This window comes from Pezoporus wallicus, unplaced genomic scaffold, assembly GCF_028554395.1.
Source record: "Pezoporus wallicus isolate ANWC-B61680 ecotype Strahan unplaced genomic scaffold, APGP_CSIRO_Pwel_v1 contig_9073, whole genome shotgun sequence".
NCBI lineage: Eukaryota > Metazoa > Chordata > Aves > Psittaciformes > Psittacidae > Pezoporus > Pezoporus wallicus.
In genome coordinates, this window is record NW_026642829.1 from 1 (window position 1) to 22,385 (window position 22,385).

Below are 22,385 nucleotides of genomic sequence, written 5' to 3' on the forward strand. Positions count from 1 at the left end.
CACCTGCATGCATCCGTGCTGCTGGGTGCATACTCGTGTTTGCACACCCACGTGTGCACAGCTCCGTGTTCTCACACGTGTGCCTGCAAGCACACCTGCAGTCACACGTGTGGGTGCACATATGTACGTGTGTGCACACACAGACATGCTGGCACATGTATGCACACGCTCATCGGCATGCAAAGCGCTCCTGCGTGTGTGCCGGTATACACACCTACACCCACACGTGTGCCTGCACTTGTTCATACATGCGCACATGCACACGTACACGCGTGCACACCCCCACCCCTTACCGTGTTTGCACACTCCCATGCTCACCCACACGTGTGTCCCTATGCAGACCTGCGCTCCCATACGTGCACACACATGCAGCCGTGCACACGGACGCGTGCACACACGCTCCACGTGCATGCACACTCCACATCCCCTGTGCGCACAAGCATTTGCACACCTGCACCCCTCCACGCCCGGAGCCCCCTGTTGGCACCCCAATGCCTTTGCCCGTCCCTCGCTTGCACACCCGCGCATTTGTACTCCCGTTTGCACACTCACCCCTTTGCCCGACCTCCCTAAGCATCCTCTGCACCCCCCCCAACTCTCCTCCATCCTCTGAACTACATCCCCCAGCATCCCCCTCGCCCCGCCGCGCCCCGCAGCCCAATCAGCGCCCGGCTTGCTGACGGGTGCCAATATGGCGGTGCCCAGGCGCTGAGGAACCCATCTGTCGGCCGCAGCGGTGCCGGGTGCGGGTGAGGGCCAGGCGGGACCGGCGACCCCCGGGGCTGGCCCCGCAACCCCGCCGCGCTCCGCGGCTTGACCCGGCTCCATCCGCGGCCTCCCCGGACCCCTCCGGGGCCCGCTGTGCCCCACTCAGGGCCCGGCCCTACCGCCTCCCCCCGCCGGCTCCTCGGCCTTTCGCTCCCCGGACCCCCCCAGCGCAGAGGCAGGCCGCGGCCATGAAGGTGGTGAACCTGAAGCAGGCCATCCTGCAGGCCTGGAAGGAGCGCTGGAGCGACTTCCAATGGGCCATCAACATGAAGCGGTTCTTCCCCCGTGGAGCTACCTGGGACATCCTCAACCTGGCAGGTCCGAGGCCGCGGGGAGGAGGGGGGGGGAGCGGGAGCCACGGCGCTTTCTGCCTTGGGGCTGCTTGCTCCGGGGTTGCACAGAGGGGGATCCATGGCTGAGCCAACCTAAAGCTCAGCCTGTGGTGGGGAGCAGGGCTGGGGTGAGCGCCGGCTGCAGCCACGCATATGGAGGGCTCTGGGATCAGGGCACTGTGCTCTAACACTGCTCAGCACCCAGCTTTTCCCGCTGGCTGCCTCAGTTTCCCCTCATGGTGAGGGGATAACGACCCCTTGTGTAACCAAGGATGGAGACAGGTGCTGCTCCGAAGCAGGCTTCCCATTCTTGCTTATGGGGGCTTCTTTTTGTGTCCCTATTCAAGGGCTTTTGACACAAATCCTGCCAAACGCTGGTACCTGCTGAGCTCCAGGGTTTAAACATTGCCGGGCTTTTATGCTAATTATAGAAACCTGTTGCTAGGGTGGGTTTTTTTTTACTCTCCTTGGCAGCAAGTGGCGTTTGCAAGCCCTGGGTAAATAAACAGGGCGCTGCTGAGCATTGCTGCACCAGGCATTTAAAGGGAAACAGCCCAGCACAGGCAGCAGCATTCCTCGCCCCACCAAGAGGGGGACCTCTCCCTGGGGGTGGTTTTTCCTCACTCCATCCCACGGCTGTGTTTTCCTGATGGTGAGTTTTCTTAATCCACATCCCCACAGCTGAGCTCCTCAGGCTGCTTTGTCCCCCTTCCACCCATGGTGTATGGTCAGCGCATGGACATGCAGTATGGGGCTGAGCTGGGGCTGTGGGATAGCCATGAGGGGGCTGGATTTGCTCAGGGGCTGCCAAGGCAAACTTAAAAGGGAAGATGCTGACACCGACTCCATCCTGGGCGCAGCGCAAGCGTTGTGGGTGATAGCAGGGATGCTATTCCCGAGGGCTGGAGCGGGGGCTGCCGCAGCCCTAGAGCCGTCTTTCCCCAAGCTCCTGCCTTTCAGATGTAAACTACAAAGGAGGAGAAGCTGGCACGAGCTGCCCGGATCACAGCGGTGCCCGGCAAATCTATGCTGACACGTCTGCAGCGGGTAACAGCATGTGGCTGGCTCGTGTTGACGCTCCCTGATTACATGGGGAGGGGAAGGCTGCCATTAGCCTTCTGTCCTCGTGCTGAGATGCTGTTGGCCACGGCCTCAGCTTTTGAGTGAGACCCAGGGAGCCTCCTGCTCCCGCAGTCAGGATTTGGGATGTGGCGACGGCTGCTCCTCCTCCTCTGCTCTGGGGCAGCCACTTCCCAACCAGCTGCTACCCCTTCTTGTGTCTGGGTGCTTTGACCTACTTACACAGCCCCTGCTGCAGCCCGGGGCCTGCTTCTGGGAGGTGGTTCCTGCACTCTGCCATAGTTCAAATGGTCAATTAAAGGCTTGGCTGAGCAGATAGGACGGGCAGAGCCCCTCCAGCATCCCCAGGCTGGCGGCAGGGAGGGCCAGATGTGCAGGGCTGGGCCCAGCGGAGACGGAAGGGATCGTGTGCCCAGGGCTCAGCCTTAGGAGCAGAAAGTCACTCAGAGGAGGATGCGAGAGCCTCCTGGGCAGGAGGTGGGAGGGAGGGGAACATGTTTGGAGAGCAGGAGGTGCTGTTTCCGGGCCAGGGTGCCCAGGGAGAGCTGAGTTAGCAGGAGGCTGCTTGCACTGCCTGAATTATTTACTGGCTTTTGCCACGGGGGTTTGGAAAGTTGTGGGATTTGGTTAATTTCAGGGAAGCGTGGCACGGAGTCGCTGTGGTTTGCACAATTTGTCTTGGCCACCTTCCTGCGGGATGAGGGCAGAGCATGTGTGTGTCTGTGCGTCCCCACACGGGGTCTGTGCCCTGAGCTGGGACCTTTCCTTTCCTTGCAGAGGCTCTTCTGGAGCAGGCCATGATCGGGCCGTCGCAGAACCCACTCATCTTGTCCTACCTGAAATACGCCATCAGCTCCCAGGTAATGGCATTCCCCATGCAGGTGTCACCTCGCAGCCCACATTAGCAGGGGGTGGGCAAAGAACCTGGGATGTGGAGTTGGTTATAGGGAGATTTCCCCCCCCCTCCATCTCCCATTTTGGGCTTGGGTGGGTGACTGAGGGCTCAGCACGTACCCAAGGCTGGGCTGTTCCTGTCAAATAGCCTCTGCCCGTGCCCTGGCTGCAGGCAGGGTGGGAATCCTCCCCCTCTGAGACCCCCTGCATTTCGTATTGCCCCAAGTTGGTGTGAAACAAGCCGGCATCACCTCAAACTGTCAGCTTGGATTTGTGCTGGGTCAGTGTGTGCGGTGACAGCAGCAGGGCTCTGCCCTGACCTCGCTGTTCCTCAGCAACCAGCAGCGCTGGCAAACCTCAGCCACCAGCACGCGGCTGCACCGGCTTTGCTTTGTGTTTTGTTCATAGATGGTGTCTTATTCCACGGTCCTGACGGCCATCAGCAAGGTAGGGCTCTGCCTGAGGGTTTTCTCTTTCCCTGTGACCCGTGTATCCATTTCCCTCCCCGCATCTCTCCCCAAATGTAGGTCAAGTGGAAAATGACATCCTCTGCTGAGTCAGCAGTGGCCAGACAGTGCAGATTAGTGCCTGTGTCCTGCTGGGGACAGGCTGCTGCCATGCTGCCAGCTCCCCCTTTGGATTTGGGGATGGCTGCGGGTGTGAAATCCTCATCCCTCCATCATGTGGGGCCTTGGCAGGCTCCTGCCCCACAGTGTCCGGCATGTGAACCACAGCCCAGCTGCTGGAGACCACATCCCTCTGCAGCCGGTGGCGCTGGGAGCTGGTGATGGAGCAGCACTGCTCAAAGGGAGTGCAGCCATGCAGTGCTGCACCCATGGGTGCTCAGTGTCTCCATGCCACTCTGATGGGGACAGGAACTCTGTGGCTGCCTCTGCTTCATGGGGAGCTACAGCCCCTTGTGGGCTGGGTCAGGCCCCTCACCTCCCTCTGAGCATCAGCCTTGTCAGGGCAGCTTCTGATCTGAAGCAAGAGGCATTTAAAGGAGAATAATTTCTCTCCTTCCACCTCTTTACAGTTACTGGGGACGGGAAGAGGAAGGTGCTGGTAGCCCTGCAATGCTTGTGTAGCTCGGGGGTGCTGCAGGCTGAGCTCGGAGCTGTGCTTCGAGCATGCAACAAAGCCCCAGTAAGGGTGGGGACCCTGCAATGGGGCTCAGCACCCATCTGGGACAGTGGGTGCGCTCCCTGGGGAGGGTAGAACCAGCCCAGGGCCTGGACCAGCACAGTGCTGGATCCTCCTTGGGCAGAGAGCTGACCTTGAGAGCCGAGGCTTCCTCCTTCAGAGCAGCGTGTGCCCAGCGCGGGCCTGCGGGCTGGCTCCGGCCCGGCGGGGGGGGGCCCATCTGCTCTGCGCCGAGGTGTGGAGCTGCTTCTGCTGCCCCCAGCCCCGCGGCCAGCCGGGCTCCTGGCACACGCTGCTGGCACTCACCACAGCCCCGCACAGGGGCTGGCACTGAGCCCCCAGCCACGGCGAGCTCGGGGCCCCGTTGCCTCCTGCAACCCCGGGAGGGCACGACCCAGCCGACAGCCAGCCCTGACCTAGTTCTCATTCAAGTGGCTTCTGGGCTGCTGCCAGGGCGAGCGTCCTGCGGCCGGCCCAGCCCCTGCAGGAAGGGGTTGAGTTTGTTTGCGGAGCTGCCGGAGCCTGGCAGCCCCCATCCGAAGCGTTTCCTTGTTTCCCTGCTCCAGTTTGATGACTTCTCCCGGGACTTGTGTGTCCAGTCGCTCCTGGAGATCATGGATATGTTCTGTGACCGCCTCAGGTACGGTGTGGCCCTCCCAGTGTGACAGTACTGGGAGCTGGTGGGGTCTGGCTGAGCCCAGGGTACCCTGCTTGGCAGAGAGAGGCAGGTTCCTCCTCCAGCTCCGCATCCTTTCACCCTGGGCATGGATGGGGAGAGCAGAGGGAGTTCAAAACCCCACCAGCTTTACAGGAAGCTGCAAGAAACCCACCTATTCCAGGATAAACATCTCTGCCATGATATTCCTGTCCCGCTGGGGGGATAGGGGTGGGTGTAAGCCCTGTGGCCTGAGGGCATCTGTCCCCTCAAAGCGTTTCCTTTCTCTTGTGTGGCCTTCCCAAGGCCCTGGCTACGTGTCCTCTGCTCTGCCTGCGCTGCCCCAGGCGCTCCAGCCAGCTGCCTTGTTTTGCTTCATGCTCTTCCGCTGGTGTTGCAGGGCCCAGGGGAGCCCAGACAATTCAGGCCACAAAAACTCTTTTAGAAAGCTCAGAAATCTTCCTGTTAACCCCTGAGAGCCTTTTCTGGAAGGCTGGAGCAGAGCGTGCGATGGGGGCAGCGGGAGGAGGAGGAAGGTAGCAGCTCTTCAATGACATGAAACGAAGCAGCAGCAATGAATATGCATCAGTCACAGACGTTGACAGGAAGCTGTTGCTGGCCAACTGCAGAGCTGGCCACTTAATCCAGGCCCTGCCTAACGTGATCCTCTGCTTGATTTGATCAAAACTTCTGGCCCCAATGATTTGTGCATCAGGAGGGGAAAGCGTTCACGTCTCGCAGCACGTTGATCACTGCTGAGCTTCTGTTAGCAAGATAATTTAATGAGAGCCTTGGAAAGTTTCCCTGGAGTAGTGGCCAGAGAGGAGGATGCAACTGGGGAGACGTTATTGAGAGCTGGGGTGCAGGTTGGGATGTGCAGCAGAGGAGCTGGTGGCTAGGCTGGAGGGTGGGATGTGGCATGGATTCCCCAGCCTGCCCTGTCTCTGTGCCTCAGTTTCCCCAGGGCAGCAGTGTAGAATCATAGAATGGTTTGGGTTGGAAAGGACCTTAAGATCATTCAGTTCCAACTCCCCTGCCATGGGCAGGGATGCCTCATGCTAGGCTATGTTGCCCAAGGCTCTGTCCAGCCTGGCCTTGAACACTCCCAGGGATGGAGCATTTACCACTGTTTTTGAGCACTGCTCCAGGGCCTCAGCACCCTCGCAGGGAAGAACTTCTTCCTTATATCCAACCTGAACTTCCCCTGTTTCAGTTTGAACCCATCACCCTTCTCCTATTGCTCCAGTCCCTCCCCAGCATCCTTGTAGCCCCCTTCAGACACTGGAAGCTGCTCTGAGGTCTCCACGCAGCTTCTCTTCCCCAGGCTGAACAGCCCCAGTGTTCTCAGCCTGGCTCCATACGGGAGCTGCTCCAGCCCCTGCTCATCCTCGTGGCCTCCTCCACGCTTGCCCCAGCTCCATGGTGAGCACGGTGCTGGTTCTCTCCCCTGTCCAGCTGTCATGGCAAGGCCGAGGAGTGCATCAGCCTGTGCCGGGCACTGCTGAGTGCCCTCAACTGGCTCCTGCGCTGCGCTGCCTTCTACGCCGAGAAGGTCAAGGAGACGCTGGAGCAAGTGGCTGCTGAGGCCCAGCTCAAGATGTGTCTGGAGCGGCTGGAGAAGATGCTTGGGAGCACCAAGAACCGAGCCCTGATCCACATTGCCAAGCTGGAGGAGACGTGTATGTCACCGCTTCCCCCTGGATGCGGCTTGGCCCTGGGGATTGCCCCCTCTCCCTTCCCCTTGCCCGGCTCCTGCCGCATTATCCCTGCGGCTCCAAGCCCATCCATCTTCCAGCTCTATTGCTTTCTCCTCCCTGGCTCTGTGCCACCCTCTGCCCCCTCCCCTCCGTGCTGCCCTTGGAAGAGCAGCAGAATTAATGGGAAGGCTGCGGGAGCTGTTCCTGGGTGCGTGGTGAGCCCTGTGCTCTGCCAGCCTGCCTGTGCCTGGCCAAGAGGCTGTGCCAAGCCGGCCTGCAGCAGGAGCTGGTGGGTTGCACACAGACCCTCAGCTTGGGTTTGCAGAGATGCATTGACTTCTGCTCACTGTAGGGAGCCCCAGCCTTGGCAGGGCCTCTGTGCTGCTGTGGGCCTTGGAGCCAGGCTGCCCTGCTTCCCAGCGTGTTCCTGTCCCCACTGTTGAATGCCTGCCCTCCCAATCCAGCCTCCTGGAGCACTGTGGAACAGTCCCTTGTCAAGCTGGGGGAGAACCTCAACAACCTCAGCAGCTCCCCACTGCGAAGCCAGGCTGATGACTGCGTCTCCCTCATCAAAAGGTATATTTGTGCTGCTGTCTCCATGGGCTTGGAGGGTAAAATGGGTCTGAGCCCTGCTCTGGGGGTTGAGAGCCTCCTGCCTCCCTCTGTGCTGGCTCCCTGCTTCCCTGTCCCTTCCTGGCTTGGACCCCTGCACCAACAGTGGGGCTGGGGCTGGCGAAATGCCCTGGGTAGGAGAGGGGACGGGGCTGTTGGTGACCTGCTGCTAAGGAGTCTTCTGCCCCAGGGAGCTCAGGGGCTTGGCTGGGAAAGGAGGATGGGACAGGAAGAGCATGGATCTGTCCATGTAAGGCTCCAGTGATGTGTGCTGTCCTCCTACCCAGCATCCCCACCATGCTCTCAGTGCACTCTGAGCAGCTGAACAAGACCGGCTTCCCCACTGTGCACGCTGTGGTGCTGCTGGAGGGGACCATGAACCTCACTGGAGAGACCCAGCCGCTGGTGGAGCAGCTGATGATGGTCAAGAGGATGCAGGTAGAGAAATCCCATCTTGTTTTGCTCAGGGTGAGCTGTGGCTGTGGGACCAGAGCCTTGCTGCAGCTTCTGTGCTGATCCTGGTCCAAGGGTGTGGGCGCAGCTGCAGGGAGCAGCGTGAGCCCATCAGCACCTTCACAGGGGGTTCAGGGTTTGGCTGTGGTTGAGGGAGGTGCTTTATTGCCTTTCCAGCACTGGTGGGGGTTTGTCTGTGTGTCCTGCAGCGCATTCCCTCCCCGCTCTTCGTGCTGGAGATCTGGAAGGCCTGTTTTGTGGGCCTCATCGAGTCCCCGGAGGGCACAGAGGAGCTGAAGTGGACAGCCTTCACCTTCCTGAAGGTATGGCCTGAGCCTGGGCCTGCTGCTGCCTTCTCCCCACATGCTCAGCCCCTGCTGAGCACCGAACCCTGGCAGAGCAATTAGTTCTGCTCTCACACAGCAGGAGCCTGTGGCAGCCATCCTGCAACCTGCTGAGCATCAGCTTTGCTGTCCTGGGCCTCTTTTCAGCCCAGCCTCACTTTGTTTTGCAGAGTGGCTTTCCTGAGATGTTTGGGGGCAGAAATTGGGGCTTTGAAGGATGCCACAGCAGCCTTGGGGCCTGTGTTCCCATGGCTGAGTGGTGGGCAGCCTCAGAGCAGTTTGCTTCACCTCCTTTTAGTTGTACCAGATAGAAGGGGTCAGGGTGTAATTTCCCCTGGTCTGAGCTGTGATGGGCTTTCTGCTGGGAGGTTCTGACTGCAGAGTGGGGTCTGCCTCGCTCAGTCCCATCCTGCCCCGTGTCTTTCAGATACCCCAGGTCCTGGTTAAACTCAAGAAGTATCCCCAAGGGGAGAAGGTGAGTCTGGGGGGACATTGGTTTGAGCTGGTTGTCATGTTGTGTGCACAAGTGACTTGTGTTTGTCATGGTGGTGCTAGGGCCTGGCCAGAGATGCATGGGGTAGGAAATGGTTTATGAACCAACAGCCTTTTTCCAGCAGACAAGGTGGCGTGGGAGGTGAAGGTGGGCTTGTGTCAGCAGCGCTCTGAGCTGACAGAGCTTTGTGCCCAGCAGGACTTCACTGAGGATGTGAACTGTGCCTTCAAGTTCCTGCTGAAGCTGACCCCTCTGCTCGACAAAGCAGACCAGCGATGCAAGTGAGTGACCCCTGTGTGCAGGGCTGACCTGCAGCACTGCGAGCCTGTGGCCAGGCTGTGCCACAACCAGCCCATCCTTTCTGTGGGGAGCCGTGGTTCAGGATGCTGGGGTAGCTCCTGGCGAGGCTTTTTGAGTTTCTGATCCAGTTCCTTCCTCCTCAGGCCCTCACGCTGCCAACTGGCCAAGGCAGTGAGCGTCTGACAGCTCATGCACGTGTTGGTGATGCTGTGTGATAGCTGGAGTTGCTTTTGGCCCTGCAGCATCCTCAGAGGGGTGGGAGTGGGGCCCAGGAGGGCAACCCAGGAGCCCCCCTGGCCTGCAGCACTGCCCAGGGTAGCAGCAATGCTGTTCCTCAGGCTGATGCTCTCCTTTTCTCTTTCAGCTGCGACTGCACGAGCCTGCTGCTGCAGGAGTGTGGCAAGCAGGGGCTGCTTTCCGAGGCCAACATGAACAAACTGATTGACAAACGGTACAGCCCCCTCCAAACTCGGGGTGACCAAGTGGGGTTGGAGCACCTCATCTTGCTGCCCTTCTTAAGGGGGAGCATGAAGAACCAGCTGTGATGCCGCTGGCTGGCCTGTGGCCTGGAGGGATGAGGCTTTGCTTTCAGTGACAGATCGAGTACAGACAGTCTGTCCTCTGTCAGTGGCAGCTGGTAGTGGCCTGAGGTGGTGGCCTTTCCTTGGGGAAGCTGGTGGGATGTGGTGGGGAGGAGTGAAGCAGGGTGATGGGCTCCTGCTCACTGACCGTGCGGCTCCCACAGGACAGTGGACAGAAAACAGGCTCCGTGCTTGAAATCAGCGGAGAACGCCAACATCCAGCCAAACCCGAGGCTCATCCTGAGGGCTGAGCCCACTGTCACCAACATCCTGAAGGTGAGTCCCCTCCTGGGCAGGCTGGGGTCACCCCCACAGCCTGTTTCCAGCAGCGTTGGCTTCACCGGGCAGCCGGGGTGGTTGGGAGGTGCCTGTTCCCCCTCCTGTGCTGGACTGGAGGAATGGGGAAATCACTCCCAGCCTTGCTATGCTACCATGGAGACCCAGAGCTCCCTTCCTCCTTCCCATGTCAGGGGCATGTTGTCAGTGCCAGCAGCCTGAGCACAGCCAGGTGTGCCCGTCCTGCTCTCAGACACTTCTCCACATGCATCTCCCCTGGTCCCTGGTGACTGTCCATGTCCTTTTGCCCCTCTGGTTGACTTGCTGCTGAAAGCAAGAAGATGATTTGGTGGTGTCTGTGCTGCAGCTCTCCCCTGTGCCGTGCCCTGTGGTGCTTGGGCCACCCACCCCTCACCAAGGCCTTTTGGGACACCTCTGGAGCTGATCCACTGCCCTCATGGCCATTTATCACTGGTGTGCACCACACGTTCCTTGTGACTTCCCTTTCCTCTATTTCTTCTTTGTAGACCATGGATGCGGATCACTCCAAGTCCCCCGAGGGCTTGCTGGGGGTTTTGGGCCACATGCTCTCTGGGAAGAGCCTGGACTTGCTGCTGGCAGCAGCAGCAGCAACAGGCAAGCTGAAATCCTTTGCTCGGAAGTTCATCAAGTGAGTGTCCCCCTGGATGCCACTGTCCCTGGTGACCAGCGGGGCTGGGGTGTCTCAGGCTCTCCCCCAGTGCCTGTATCCAGCACAACCCTGGGGAGGGCTGGCATTCTGGGGGTGTGCGCCCTGCACAGCAGCATCCCATCTCCTTTGCTTCTGCCTTAACAGAGCAGAAAATCCAAGTCAGGTTGGTTTAAGGGTATGAAGGGACTGGTCCAGCCTCAGATGCAGGGCGCTTGCTGTGTCAGTCCTCAGATGCTGGTGTCCTGGTTGGAGCACAAGCAGCAGCAAGCATGGGGCTGTGTGATGTGCTTCTGAGCAGGGAGGCCTGAGGCAGCTCCAGCCTCTTTGGGGGTTCCTGGTATGGGGAGGGCCATGCTCAGAACTCCCCACGCAGAGGATGCTTTTGGGTGTGGGTGTGGGGGAACAGCAGCGTTGCTGGACCTGTTCTGCTGCAGGGGAGCAGAGGGAGGAGGAGGCTCATCCCTGCTGTGCCAGAGGGTGCCTGCAGAGCCGGGCCCTGCTTTGGTCCCCGCCTGCCTCGCTCCTTCATGCAGGACATGGGGCTGGGCTGCGGGAAGGGGTCTGCAGGCAGGGAGCACCCCCTGCGTGTCTCAGGGGTGGGAGGAGGCCTGGTGCACCCGGTGGTAACGCTTCACTGCGGCTCTCATTGCCCCCTCCAGGCTGAATGAATTCACCAAGCACATCAGCAGCGAGGACAGCTGTAAGTATGTACATGGCCTGGCCAGGGGTGGTGCTTTGAGCTGCTCTCCCCCCAGCTGCTACGTGCTGGGATGCTGTAGGGCCCGGCTGGATTAAGCTGGGACTGGCTGTGATGCCTGAGCAAGCTGAGCTTTGCCAGGCCTGGCTCAGGGGGATGTGGCGGGGACCGGGGCTCCCAGGGACACGCTGCCTTTGCATGTGGCATGTGTGTGTCCATCCGGAATGTGGGGTGTTCCCTGCTTGCTCCATCTCCCCAGCCCACCCCATGGGGCCCCTTGGGACCAGCCCAGCCCCGGCTCTCTCCTTGGAAGGGGTGATGTGTCAGCACAGAGCCCGAGATAAGGACTCAGACTGCATTTGCATGTGGTGAAACTTGTGTTTCAGAGTGCTCTGACCTTCCACGGTGTGGGGAGAGCCCAGGGATGGGCTGGGGCTGCTGGACAGAGGCCAAAGCTGCTGTGGGGGCACAGATGGGGTAGAGGGAGGCACTTGGTCATCTTCTAGAGCCCTTGTTTGCACACAAGCACTTGGGGTTAGAAAAGCTGCCTGGAGGAAGCTGGGAGGATCAGAGGGCTCCTCCCTGCCTTCTTCCTTGTGCCAGGACTGGAGATCATAGAATCTTTGAAGGGACCTTAAAGCTCACCCAGTTCCAACCCCTGCCATGGGCAGGGACCCCTTCCACTGGAGCAGCTTGCTCCAGGCCCCTGTGTCCAACCTGGCCTTGAACACTGCCAGGGATGGGGCAGCCACAGCTTCTCTGGGCACCCTGTGCCAGCGCCTCAACACCCTCACAGGGAAGAGCTTCTGCCTAAGAGCTCCTCTCAGTCTCCCCTCTGGCAGGTTCAAGCCATTCCCCTTGGCCTGTCCCTACATCCCTTGTCCCAAGCCCCTCCAGGTTTCCTGCAGCCCCTTTAGGCACTGGAGCTGCTCTCAGGTCTCCCCTTCAGGAGCCTTCTCCAGGCTGCCCCAGCCCAGCTCTCTCAGCCTGGCTCCAGAGCAGAGCTGCCCCAGCCCCAAGCTCTTTGTTTCTTCTCCCTCAGCCAAACCAGCCTCAGTTCGGGCCCTGCTCTTCGACATCTCCTTCCTCATGCTGTGCCATGTGGCCCAGACCTATGGCTCCGAGGTAAGTGTCCTCCAAGGGGATGGGGCTTTGACCTGGGGAGCACAGCAGGGATGGAGCAGGGGTGGCTGTGGCCTTCCTGAGGGCTTTGGTTGTGCTCCCTTCACTGTCACAGGCAATCAATGGGAATGCTGCCTCCACAGCCTCTGCTCTCACTGGGCTCTTCCCAGCATTGCCCCTCTGGTTTGGCACTGGTTGGCCAGGAAGGGGCCCCTGGATGTGGGGACGGAGCATGAGAGGAGGAACTTGCAGCCCCGCAGCAAACAGCCCTTTGGTTGCATGAAACCTTTCCAGGTTTCAACATCTGCTTGTGTTGGGAATCGAAACGATACCGAAAGCCTGGGAAGGCCGGGAGGGGGAGTCCTGGCTGGAAACAGCTCGGAGCGGTCGTGCCCGGGGCTGGTTGATGAAGTCTCATCCCCCAGCCCGGCCCAGAGCGACTTTTCCTGCGCAGCTGCTGCCGGACAGATGTGCAGACCTCTTTAGTTTTGCCAGCAGCGGTGTCCCCGGGGGTGCTGCGAGGGGCAGGGAGGAAGCAGCACGTGGGGTTCCCAGCTCCTGTGCCCCACGGGAGCCCTCCCAGCTGGGCTGTGTGACCTGGCCCCAGGCTGAGGGGGCAAGTGGCCCTTTGTGGGCAGGGCACGGGGCTGCCGTACTCGCAGCCCCTCCAGGCTGAGCCCCTTGGGCTGCGGTATCCTTGGGTAGAGGGGAGCAAAGCACAGCCCCCAGACTGGAAACCAGTGCCTCACTGGGGGCTGACCGGTGCCTGCCTCTCCCTGCAGGCCACGGGGCGGCGCTGTCCCCCCCCCGGCCGTAAGCACCCCAGAGTGGGGGGCAGACCCCAGGGTGTGGGGGTCCCCAGCAGAATCCCTGCAGCATTCAGGCCGTGTGGTAGACCCTGTGCTGCTTCCTTTTCCAGGTGATCCTGTCGGAATCGAGCCCTCCGGGTGAGGTGCCCTTCTTTGAGACCTGGATGCTGACCTGCATGCCCGAGGAGGGGAAGATCCTCAACCCCGACCACCCCTGCTTCCGTCCAGACTCCACCAAAGTGGAGTCCTTGGTTGCCCTCCTCAACAACTCCTCCGAGATGAAGCTGGTGTAAGAGCTCAGCCTGTGTGCCTGCCCTGCAGAGCAGGAGGGGAGCACCCACCCCACCTTCCCTGACCCCATGGCTGCTCTGGGCAAGTGCCTGACCCCCGCTCCCTCCACCTCTCTCTTCCCTGACAGGCAGATGAAGTGGCACGAGGCATGTCTGAGCATCTCAGCTGCCATCCTGGAGATCCTCAATGCCTGGGAGAATGGCGTCCTCACCTTCGAGTCCATCCAGGTGGGCCTGGTGGGAGGGTAGCATGGGGCAGAACAAGGGCACAGGCACTGTGCTGTGTCCTGAGGACAGGGCAGGGGTTCCCTGTCCTCCTGCTGTGAATGCTTCTGCAGCCACTGTGGAGCTTGGTGGCTCCTTCACGACCTGGGTGGGGAACTGATGTAGCTCCAGCCCCTTGATCCTGCCACACATTGCCCTCTTGGAGGCAGTGGGGCTGGTGGGGGCAGGTTCATTGCATGGAGGAGAGAAGGACTTGGATCTTCTTGGACCAGGCCAAGGGGAATGGCTTTAACCTGCCAGAGGGGAGACTGAGATGAGCTCTTAGGCAGAAGCTCTTCCCTGTGAGGGTGCTGAGGCGCTGGCACAGGGTGCCCAGAGAAGCTGTGGCTGCCCCATCCCTGCCAGTGCTCAAGGCCAGGTTGGACACAGGGGCTTGGAGCAAGCTGCTCCAGTGGAAGGGGTCCCTGCCTGTGACAGGGGGTTGGGACTGGGTGAGCTTTGAGATCCCTTCCAACCCAATCCAGGCTGGGATTCTGTGACCTTGCACTCTGGTCCCACAGCCCTGGGAGGCGATGCTCAGATGAAGCCTGTGCATGCACACGCCAGCGCTCACCCACCTCTGCTCCCGTGTCCTCTCCTAGAAAATCACAGACAACATCAAGGGGAAGGTGTGCAGCATGGCCGTGTGTGCCGTGGCCTGGCTCGTTGCCCACGTCCGCATGCTGGGCTTGGATGAGCGGGAGAAGTCCCTGCAGATGATCCGGCAGTTGGCCACCCCGCTGTGCAGTGAGAACACGCTGCAGTTCTACAACGAGCGGTGAGCTCCAGCCCTTGTGCTGTGCCACCTCCCGGGGCCTGGCTGACCCCATCTCCCTGTCTCTGTCCTGCAGCGTGGTGATCATGAGCTCCATCCTGGAGCACATGTGTGCCGATGTCCTGCAGCAGACGGCCACGCAGATCAAATTCCCCTCCACGGGCATGGACACCATTCCCTACTGGAACCTGCTCCCCCCGAAGAAGCCCATCAAGGAGGTGCTAACGAGTGTCTTCACCAAGGTGCTGGAGAAGGGCTGGGTCGACAGCCGCTCCATCCACATCTTTGACACCCTGCTGCACATGGGGGGTGTCTACTGGTTCTGCAACAACCTGGTCAAGGTATGGGGTGGAGGAGGGACGTGGCTGGATGGCAAGCCCAGGACTGCTGGGTCTAGCCCATGTTCTTAGTGCCCGGGAGCCCTGGTTGTGCCTGGGCTGGTTACTTTGCCAGTCCTGGCTGCTGGAGGTGAGCCCGTGGCTCCCTCTGCCTCAGGAGCTGCTGAAGGAGACACGGAAGGAGCACACCCTGCGGGCTGTGGAGCTACTCTACGCCATCTTCTGCTTGGACATGCAGCAGCTGACGCTGACCCTGCTGGGTCACATCCTGCCCAACCTGCTGACGGACTCCTCCAAGTGGCACACGCTCATGGACCCCCCAGGAAAAGCCTTGGCCAAGTAAGACCCTGAACGCATGGACACTGTCTGCTTGGGGTGGGTTTGTGGTGATGGGGACATGCTCTGTGCTGGGATGGGGGTCCCAGCCACCCAGTTTCCATGCTGGTCCTGGTACAGTGCTGACAGGATTGGACACACTGGTGTCCTGGGCCCCATTCCCTGCTGCTTCTCACCGAGGAGGGACCTGCTTCCTCCCATCCTGGCACACACTCTGGGCTCATGGTGGGCTGGCAGCACCTTGCAGTGTCCCTGCTCTGTCCCCAGGCTCTCTGTCTGGTGTGCCCTGAGCTCCTACTCCTCCCACAACAAGGGCCAGGCCTCTGCCAGGCAGAAGAAGAGGCACCGAGAGGACATCGAGGTGAGTCCGGCACGGAGCAGGGTTTGGTTGGAGTCTCTGTGCAGAGCCCAGAGTGGGTCAGCAGCCCTGGGGAGGAGGGGGACAGGATCCCCCCCCTCGGAGAGGGGCTGGTGGGGCTGAACCCCCTCTGGCCCCCCAGGATTACATCAGCCTCTTCCCGCTGGATGACACGCAGCCCTCCAAGCTCATGCGCCTGCTGAGCTCCAACGAGGAGGACGCCAACATCCTCTCCAGCCCCAGTAAGTGCGGGTGGGGTGGGAGCTCCTGGGGAGGGAACTGACCTTCTGCAGGCATCATTTGCTCTGGAGCCAGGCTGAGAGAGCTGGGCTGGGTCAGCCTGAAGAAGAAAAGGCTCCTGAAGGGGAGACCTGAGAGCAGCTCCAGTGCCTAAAGGGGCTGCAGGAAACCTGGAGAGGGGCTTGGGACAAGGGATGTAGGGACAGGCCAAGGGGAATGGCTTGAACCTGCCAGAGGGGAGACTGAGATGAGCTCTTAGGCAGAAGCTCTTCCCTGTGAGGGTGCTGAGGTGCTGGCACAGGGTGCCCAGAGAAGCTGTGGCTGCCCCATCCCTGGCAGTGTTCAAGGCCAGGTTGGACACAGGGGCTTGGAGCAAGCTGCTCCAGTGGAAGGGGTCCCTGCCCGTGGCAGGGGGTTGGGAGTGGGTGAGCTTTAAGGTTCCTTCAACCCAACCTATGCTATGGTTCCATTAAATGTATATTGGCACAAGCCACTTCTCTTCCCAAGCTGGCCAGATGCAGAGCGCTCGGGTGTTTTGCTGGGTTACTTTACCCTGGAGCTTTTACACTTTGAAGGGGCCAAGCTCTTAATTTCTCTCATCAGAAGATGAGATGGATGAGGTTAACCCTCCCCTCGTGACGCTGCCACCACCCCAGTGCACTGCATGAGGTGCTCAGGGAGGTCTTGTTAGAGCCCTGTTACCCCCAGCCAGCCCTGTGGGACCGAGGAGCTGATGGGCTGCAGCAGGAGGGGTGGGAGGTGACATTCCCGTTGTTTGTGGCTAAATCCTGTCATTCCCTTGTCGGTAACAAGGAGCTGATGAATCCCCACAGTCACGTCTGTGTGTCCCTGCTGCTCCCCTCTGCAGCACGGAGCTGTCACTGCTCCCACATGCATTGTCTGGACTCTGGGGCGCTGAGTCAGGAGGGTCTTGGTCATTGTTGCTCCGTTATCTAAATCTCCTCTTGGTTTAGGAGGTCTGAACCCATCCATCAACCTGTGGGTTTTGTTGGTTTTGTGACTGTTGAAATACAGGGTTTCCCCCTTTATTTCACTATCTTTAATTTAACTTTTGAGGCATTTCCACCTCTTCCCAGTGACGCTCAGGACTTTTTTGGGGCTGTTTGCTGCAGTGATGTGGAAAAGCTGCTTCCTGCAGCCATGTAACTCATGTGATTCCATGAGAAAAGTGTGGGAGGGCTTGCTTCTTTTTTTGGTGAGCATCCTCAGAGCAGCACAAGGTGGGGCCTGAGGAGTTCTGGCACTAGCTGTCTTCTACGGGGCCTCCATAAAAGCCTTCCCAGGTGATTCCCATCCCATTGCACTGGAGACGGCACAGTTCCCATCCCGCAGAAGCAGGCTGCAGCGCCTCGTGGGATAAATCCCCTTGCTCTATCCCGAGTTTTGCTGCTCCTTTTGGACATGCCTCAGCTCTGGTAGCTAAATCGGACCCTGCGAGTGAGATCTGAGTGCTGCTGTGCAGCTGTTGAACATCTGTGCTGCTCTCCCCATCGTGACACCGCGCCGCACTGCTTGCGCCCATGCGCAGCGTCAGGGGCGAGGTGCTGCTGCAGGTAAACCCGGGCAGGGAGCAGGAGGGAGGCACCTCACGGCCTCACTCGCACTTTAAACCTTTGCAGATGCCATTAAACTTGGTTGGATTTGGAGTAAATTTGGGTTGTGCAAGAGCCAAGCCTCACGCCCCAGCAGCAGCAGCTTTGGAGCCCTTTCGGGGGGCTCTGCTCCATCATGCCTGTGCCATGGCAGAGAGGGACGGTGACAAAAGCAAGGCCTCTGCCTGCTGCTCATCTCTGGTGTGCTCCAGCAGCTCGTTTTGGGGGGTCCCAAGGGCCACGATCCAAACCTCTTCCACCCCATGGGGTAGCTCATAGCAAAGCCCTTCCTGAAGCCCAAGGGCTGGACAAGCTCCAGTGGCCAGAGTGGGCACATTGGTGTGGCTGAGGGGGCCAAGAGGCCGTAGCAGCCTCCCCCAGCCTGATGCATGTTCTGCTCCCCAACAGATCGCTCCATGAGCAGCTCGCTGTCTGCCTCCCAGCTTCACACCATCAGCATGAGGGACCCGCTGAACAGGGTGCTAGGTAATGGGGCTGGGTACCACCGGGGTAACCTGGGGGCTATGCACTGGTGGGGACCTGTCCCTTACCTGGGAGGCTTGGCCCTTCCTCACCTGGCTTATGGTATTTCCCTGTCTCCACAGCAAACCTCTTTCTGCTCATCTCTTCCATCCTGGGGGCCAAGACAGCCGGCACCCACACTCAGTTTGTCCAGTGGTTCATGGAGGAGTGTGTGGACTGTTTGGAGCAGGGCAGCCGTGGCAGCATCCTCCAGTTCATGCCCTTCACCATGGTGAGTCCTGTGGCTCTGACATCCTTCTGCCTGGTCACAGGGTGCTCTGGGATGCCGGTCCCATGGGACAGGGTTGTCCTGCTGCTCTCTTGGCTCCAGCACTGTCATGAGTCGCTGTTTCTGCTCTCTCCTCGCAGGTTTCGGAGCTGGTGAAAGTGTCCACCATGTCCAGTCCCAAAATTGTCCTGGCCATCACGGATCTCAGCCTGCCCCTGGGCCGCCGTGTCGCTGCCAAGGCCATCGCTGCGCTCTGAGTGGCCACCTTCCTTCTGCCGTGCAGGAGAGAGCAGCCCATGGACCTCCTGTGATGCTGGGATGGAACTGGGATGTGTGGGACAGCTGCTGGCCCTGCAGCTCAGACTGGCCCTGCTTCCCTCTGCGTTCAGCCTCCCCGAGGCACCCTCTTGCTACTTGAGATGGACTTTAAGAGACAGAGGCACCCCCCTGCTTGTTTTCTATCGTAAATACAGGCCTTTTGTAGAATAAGGCTTTGCTTTGTTTCTCTTTGCTTTCCTGTACATGGTGAGCTCAGCAACGGTGCCAGGCCCTGCTCCCACACCTGAGGAGCCAGGACAGAAACCTGGTGCTGGTCATCACCTACACACGATGAACTCCACAGCGGTGCCACAATCCTGGCAATCTGCCCCTGCTTTGCCAACTGAAGCTCCACTGCGGGGTGGTGGCACCATTGAGGAGCTCACCGCGGGCAGAAGAGTACACAGGTGGGATTTTGGGGTGCAAAAGCAAGGAGGGCACCGCTATGGAGCAATGTGTGTGCGGAAGAGGCTCAGCAGCAGCTTTGTCTCCTGGTGCCACCAGCGTTGCTCTTGGTCCTCGCTTGCCCACCGAAGGTCCAATTGCGGGCAAGCCTCTCTGGCGCCCTCTCCCGGCCATCCCGCAGCATAGCATCCACGCGGCATTGCGCTCCCAGCGCTGAAGAGCCAGGACACAAACCGCTGCTGAGCCCCTTCCGTACAGGGTTTGCTCCTCAACGGTGCCACCCGCATTGCTCTCGCTCCTCGCTTTCCCACCTAAAAGTCCAAGTGAGTGCAACCTTCTCCGGCTGTGAGACCGGGGGCTGGATGTTCGCACTGTGTGAGCCATGCGAGAGATGCCCGTTCGAGGGCACTGGAGTGGCAGTCCGCAGATGAAGTTCGAGGTGGGAAAGCGAGGAGCGAGAGCGGTGCCGGTGGCACCGTTGCGGAGCTCACTGCGTGTAGAAGATGCCCCCAGCAGCAGCAGCTTTCTGTCGTGGCTCTTCGGCTGTGCGAGCAGGGCTCCGACGTTCGCCCTCTGTGCGCCGTGCTCCAGGATGCCCGAGAGAGGGTACCAGTGAGTCAGGCCGCAGTTGGAGTTTTAGGTGATAAAGCGAGGTAGTGTTACTGTTACAGAGCTCACCTCCTCATAGTTTCCTTTCCAGACTCCTTCAGTATTGGTGCAAATCATCGCTTTCATTGTGATGAGCCAAGCAGGTGCTTCTTTTATTCACTGGGAAGGAGTTGTGCATGTGCCTCTCCAGGAACTGGTCCGTAGGTGCTGTTCCTCTTCCCCAGCTGAGCACTTGTGCTTCCTCTGGCTTTTCTGATGTAATCGTTTGGGGCAGGATGTGGTCATATTATGGCCACCAGGAAGATGTGCAGGGAAGGAATAGGTGGTTGATATTCCTATAAAGAACACTAGAGGGAAAGAAACAGCAGGGAAGCAGGAAGGGAAGAAAGCTAAATCTGTAAAATTACTTCAGTTGTTTCTATTGTGATGGCTGTGGAGCTCTGAGTTTACTTTATACCCCTGTAGGACAGTCCATCTGCCAGTAACTCCTCCCTTCTGTTGTTCCAGGACTATGGAAAGCACTCAACACCTCCCTCTCACACCAGCTCCCAGACCAAGTGAAAAGTAACTCTATTTTTGAGAGCATCCCCTGTAATTAGGTTTGCTTTCCCCCCTTCCTCCCCTGGGCTTCTGCCCACACACCCCAAGAGAACACCGAGTCCGGGATGACAGCAGAGGGGCAGCAAAAAGAGAGGAAACAAAAGGAAAAGAAAACAGCCCCAGGATGCGAATGGATCTCAAAGGCTCTTGTGAGTTTTCTACAGTAAAAGGTGTCAATGAGAGCGGTTCAGCTGGCCTCAGCACCCTTCTCCAGTGCCACAATTAACACGTGTGCCAAACAGGGGTAAAATATGTCTGGATTTGTGCTTCCTTTGTACATACAGCCACAAGAGCCACAAATTACAGCATCCTACCTCGTGTATTGGTAGTAGAAAGTCAAAATAAGGTGGGCTCTTGGATTCCTAGATTCCATATGCTGTTACGTGTAGAAATTACTCAGTAAAAGAATGAACATTCTGAGCTATGTAAGGCAGCAGACAAGCAATATTCTTTAGAAGCAAATATGCTTTAGCACTACTCAGTTCAATGGGGGTGGTTCAAAGGGAGCTGTCTGAACAGAGGGAAGTGGCAATGACTTTCATTTGCTTTGTACTCAGTTCCCCTGGTGCTTGGGTAGGTGATGCTGCATCAGGCTCTTCTGCAGCTGGTGTTTTCAGGTGGAGATTGATGAGGACTCAGAGTTAGGGCTGATACCCGAGCTCAAGCTTTACCATAATAACAGGAATGCCTGCAAGTATAGGAAGAGATCGTGTGGGAGCAGCCCTGAGGGGAAAGCCCTGAGGTGCTGGTTGATGAGAAGCTCACCATGAGCTGGCCCAGAACCCCTGGTTCTACTGTGCTCTGGGGAGACCCCCCCCCTGCAGCCCTGATCCAACTGTGGGGCAGCAGCACGAGAGGGATGTCCAGAGGAGGCCATGGGGATGCTGCGAGGGCTGGAGCAGCTCTGCTCTGGAGGCGCTCCAGTGAATGTGTATCTGGCTTCCTACCTCCTTGTATTTAGGTTTTCTGTCGTCTTGCACACAGGTATTGGTGTCTTTTCCAGAGTAGAACGGCTGTGTTGAGGTTGCCTTATCTGATCCCATGTCCACTTTCCAAGGATAAACCTGAGGCACACGCAAGGATGCTTTCCCCATTGTCCTGGACCACATGGAGTCATTCAAGGTGACGTCAGGTACAGGAAGCAGGTTGCCTGCTTGTTTAGGAGGAGCTTGGAATCCACACTGCCCATGGCATAATGACACCTTGTATTAAAATCAGTGGGAATCAGATCTGATGTGTCTGTTGGGAAGCAAGATAGAGGTGAAGCTGGGTTTGCTTCGTGTTGGTTAACCTTTGGCAAGCTCTTCTTTGGTCACGTAATGCTGGTGTCTGACATTGAGATGTTATAGATGGGTCCTAAATTTCTTCATATTTTGTATGAAATTTGGTTGATTTTTGTATGGAATTTGGTTAATTCAACCACATACAGATAAGGAATTCTGTAATTCCAAGGGAGTCTGTAAAGCTGGAAGCAGAAAGCTTGTGTTGTTCTGTGAAAAGCCTGCAGTTTAAGCTCACCATGACAGTCAATCCTGAAGTTTCCCATTGAAAAGCAGAGAAATCCATTTCCTAGGTGAGTTTGATTCAGATCACACTGAAGAACCCTCACATCCTTTTCCCACCCCCCAGCTGAGGGCTGTATTCATTGGAGTGTGCCATTGCCAGGTCAGGAGCAAATCTCTGATCACGCACTCTCTTGTTCTCTAGTATCAGAAGCAGTTGATTAAAAGGGTTTTGAAAGCTCCTGCATTCATCCTGCAACCTCACAGCACTGACTGGTGCCGGGTTTCCCTGCCAGGTTTGGCACGGGCAGATGCGTGTGACAGCTGTGACAGGGTGATGGCCTCACCGGGTGTCTTCGTCGCTCTGTTTTCAAGCTCTTCTTGGCCTCTGCTCTGAGTCTGGGGGTGCCCATTCCCCCCTGAGCCCCTGGGAGATGGGGCCTCTCTTTCTCTCCCATCGTGGAGGTTTCCACATCATCCCAGACGCTTCCACTGGAAGCCAGGGTGCCAGATGGGAACGCGGGGGGTGCCTCTGCTGCAGGGGGTTGCGACCCATCCCTTTGCCCGATGCCACAGGTTGACACCTCTGCTAGCACAGTGCGAACGCATCTCTATGGCTTCGCATTCAGTTTTCCCTGTTCTTACCTAACTGATGCCTCCTGTTCCTTGTCCCGACCCAGCGCAGGGAGCACCCAAGGCAGGATGTGGCCCATAGATGGCAGTAGCCATCCACCGTCAGCGGCCCTGGCCCTGCTCGGCTATGAAGCACCCTGCTTAACCCTTGGATGCCAGCAGCAGCTTCAGCCCCAGTCGCCTTTTGGCACTGGAAGTGGTGGCTACAGATGTCACCACCAGCCTAAATTCTCGTCCATCCATTTCCTCTTGTGTTGCGCGATAACCTCCTGCCTGCAGTACATGCAAGCAGCAACAGGAGGCTCCCTGCCTCCTACGCCAGAAGGGACTTGGAGGGTCAAGCTCAAGCCAAGCTCCTCTGCTTTTGGAGTTTTCACTAAAATCCCCTAGATTTGCCCCAGAGCTC

The 22,385-nt window shown here is 58.7% G+C and overlaps 1 protein-coding gene across 2 annotated transcripts; it reads left to right on the top strand.

Moving 5' to 3' along the window:
• Nucleotides 1-947: 947 nt before the first annotated feature.
• On the top strand, nucleotides 948-18,411 carry MED24 (mediator complex subunit 24). 2 transcript variants are annotated; one of them, XM_057432323.1, is made up of 25 exons: nucleotides 948-1,086; nucleotides 2,958-3,040; nucleotides 3,483-3,521; nucleotides 4,784-4,857; nucleotides 6,328-6,551; nucleotides 7,034-7,145; nucleotides 7,469-7,619; nucleotides 7,844-7,957; nucleotides 8,406-8,453; nucleotides 8,670-8,752; nucleotides 9,136-9,222; nucleotides 9,517-9,628; nucleotides 10,156-10,298; nucleotides 10,979-11,019; nucleotides 12,059-12,141; nucleotides 13,058-13,236; nucleotides 13,366-13,465; nucleotides 14,104-14,279; nucleotides 14,353-14,617; nucleotides 14,772-14,953; nucleotides 15,218-15,311; nucleotides 15,451-15,550; nucleotides 17,570-17,647; nucleotides 17,767-17,915; nucleotides 18,053-18,411. In XM_057432323.1, exons 1-25 carry the CDS (start codon nucleotides 957-959, stop codon nucleotides 18,167-18,169), a joined length of 2,964 nt encoding a protein of 987 aa, XP_057288306.1. In that variant the 5' UTR covers nucleotides 948-956; the 3' UTR covers nucleotides 18,170-18,411. The 2 variants fall into 2 exon arrangements, with proteins under 2 accessions (XP_057288306.1, XP_057288307.1); XM_057432324.1 differs by having other exon boundaries at nucleotides 18,196-18,411.
• The last annotated feature ends 3,974 nt before the right edge of the window (nucleotides 18,412-22,385 follow it).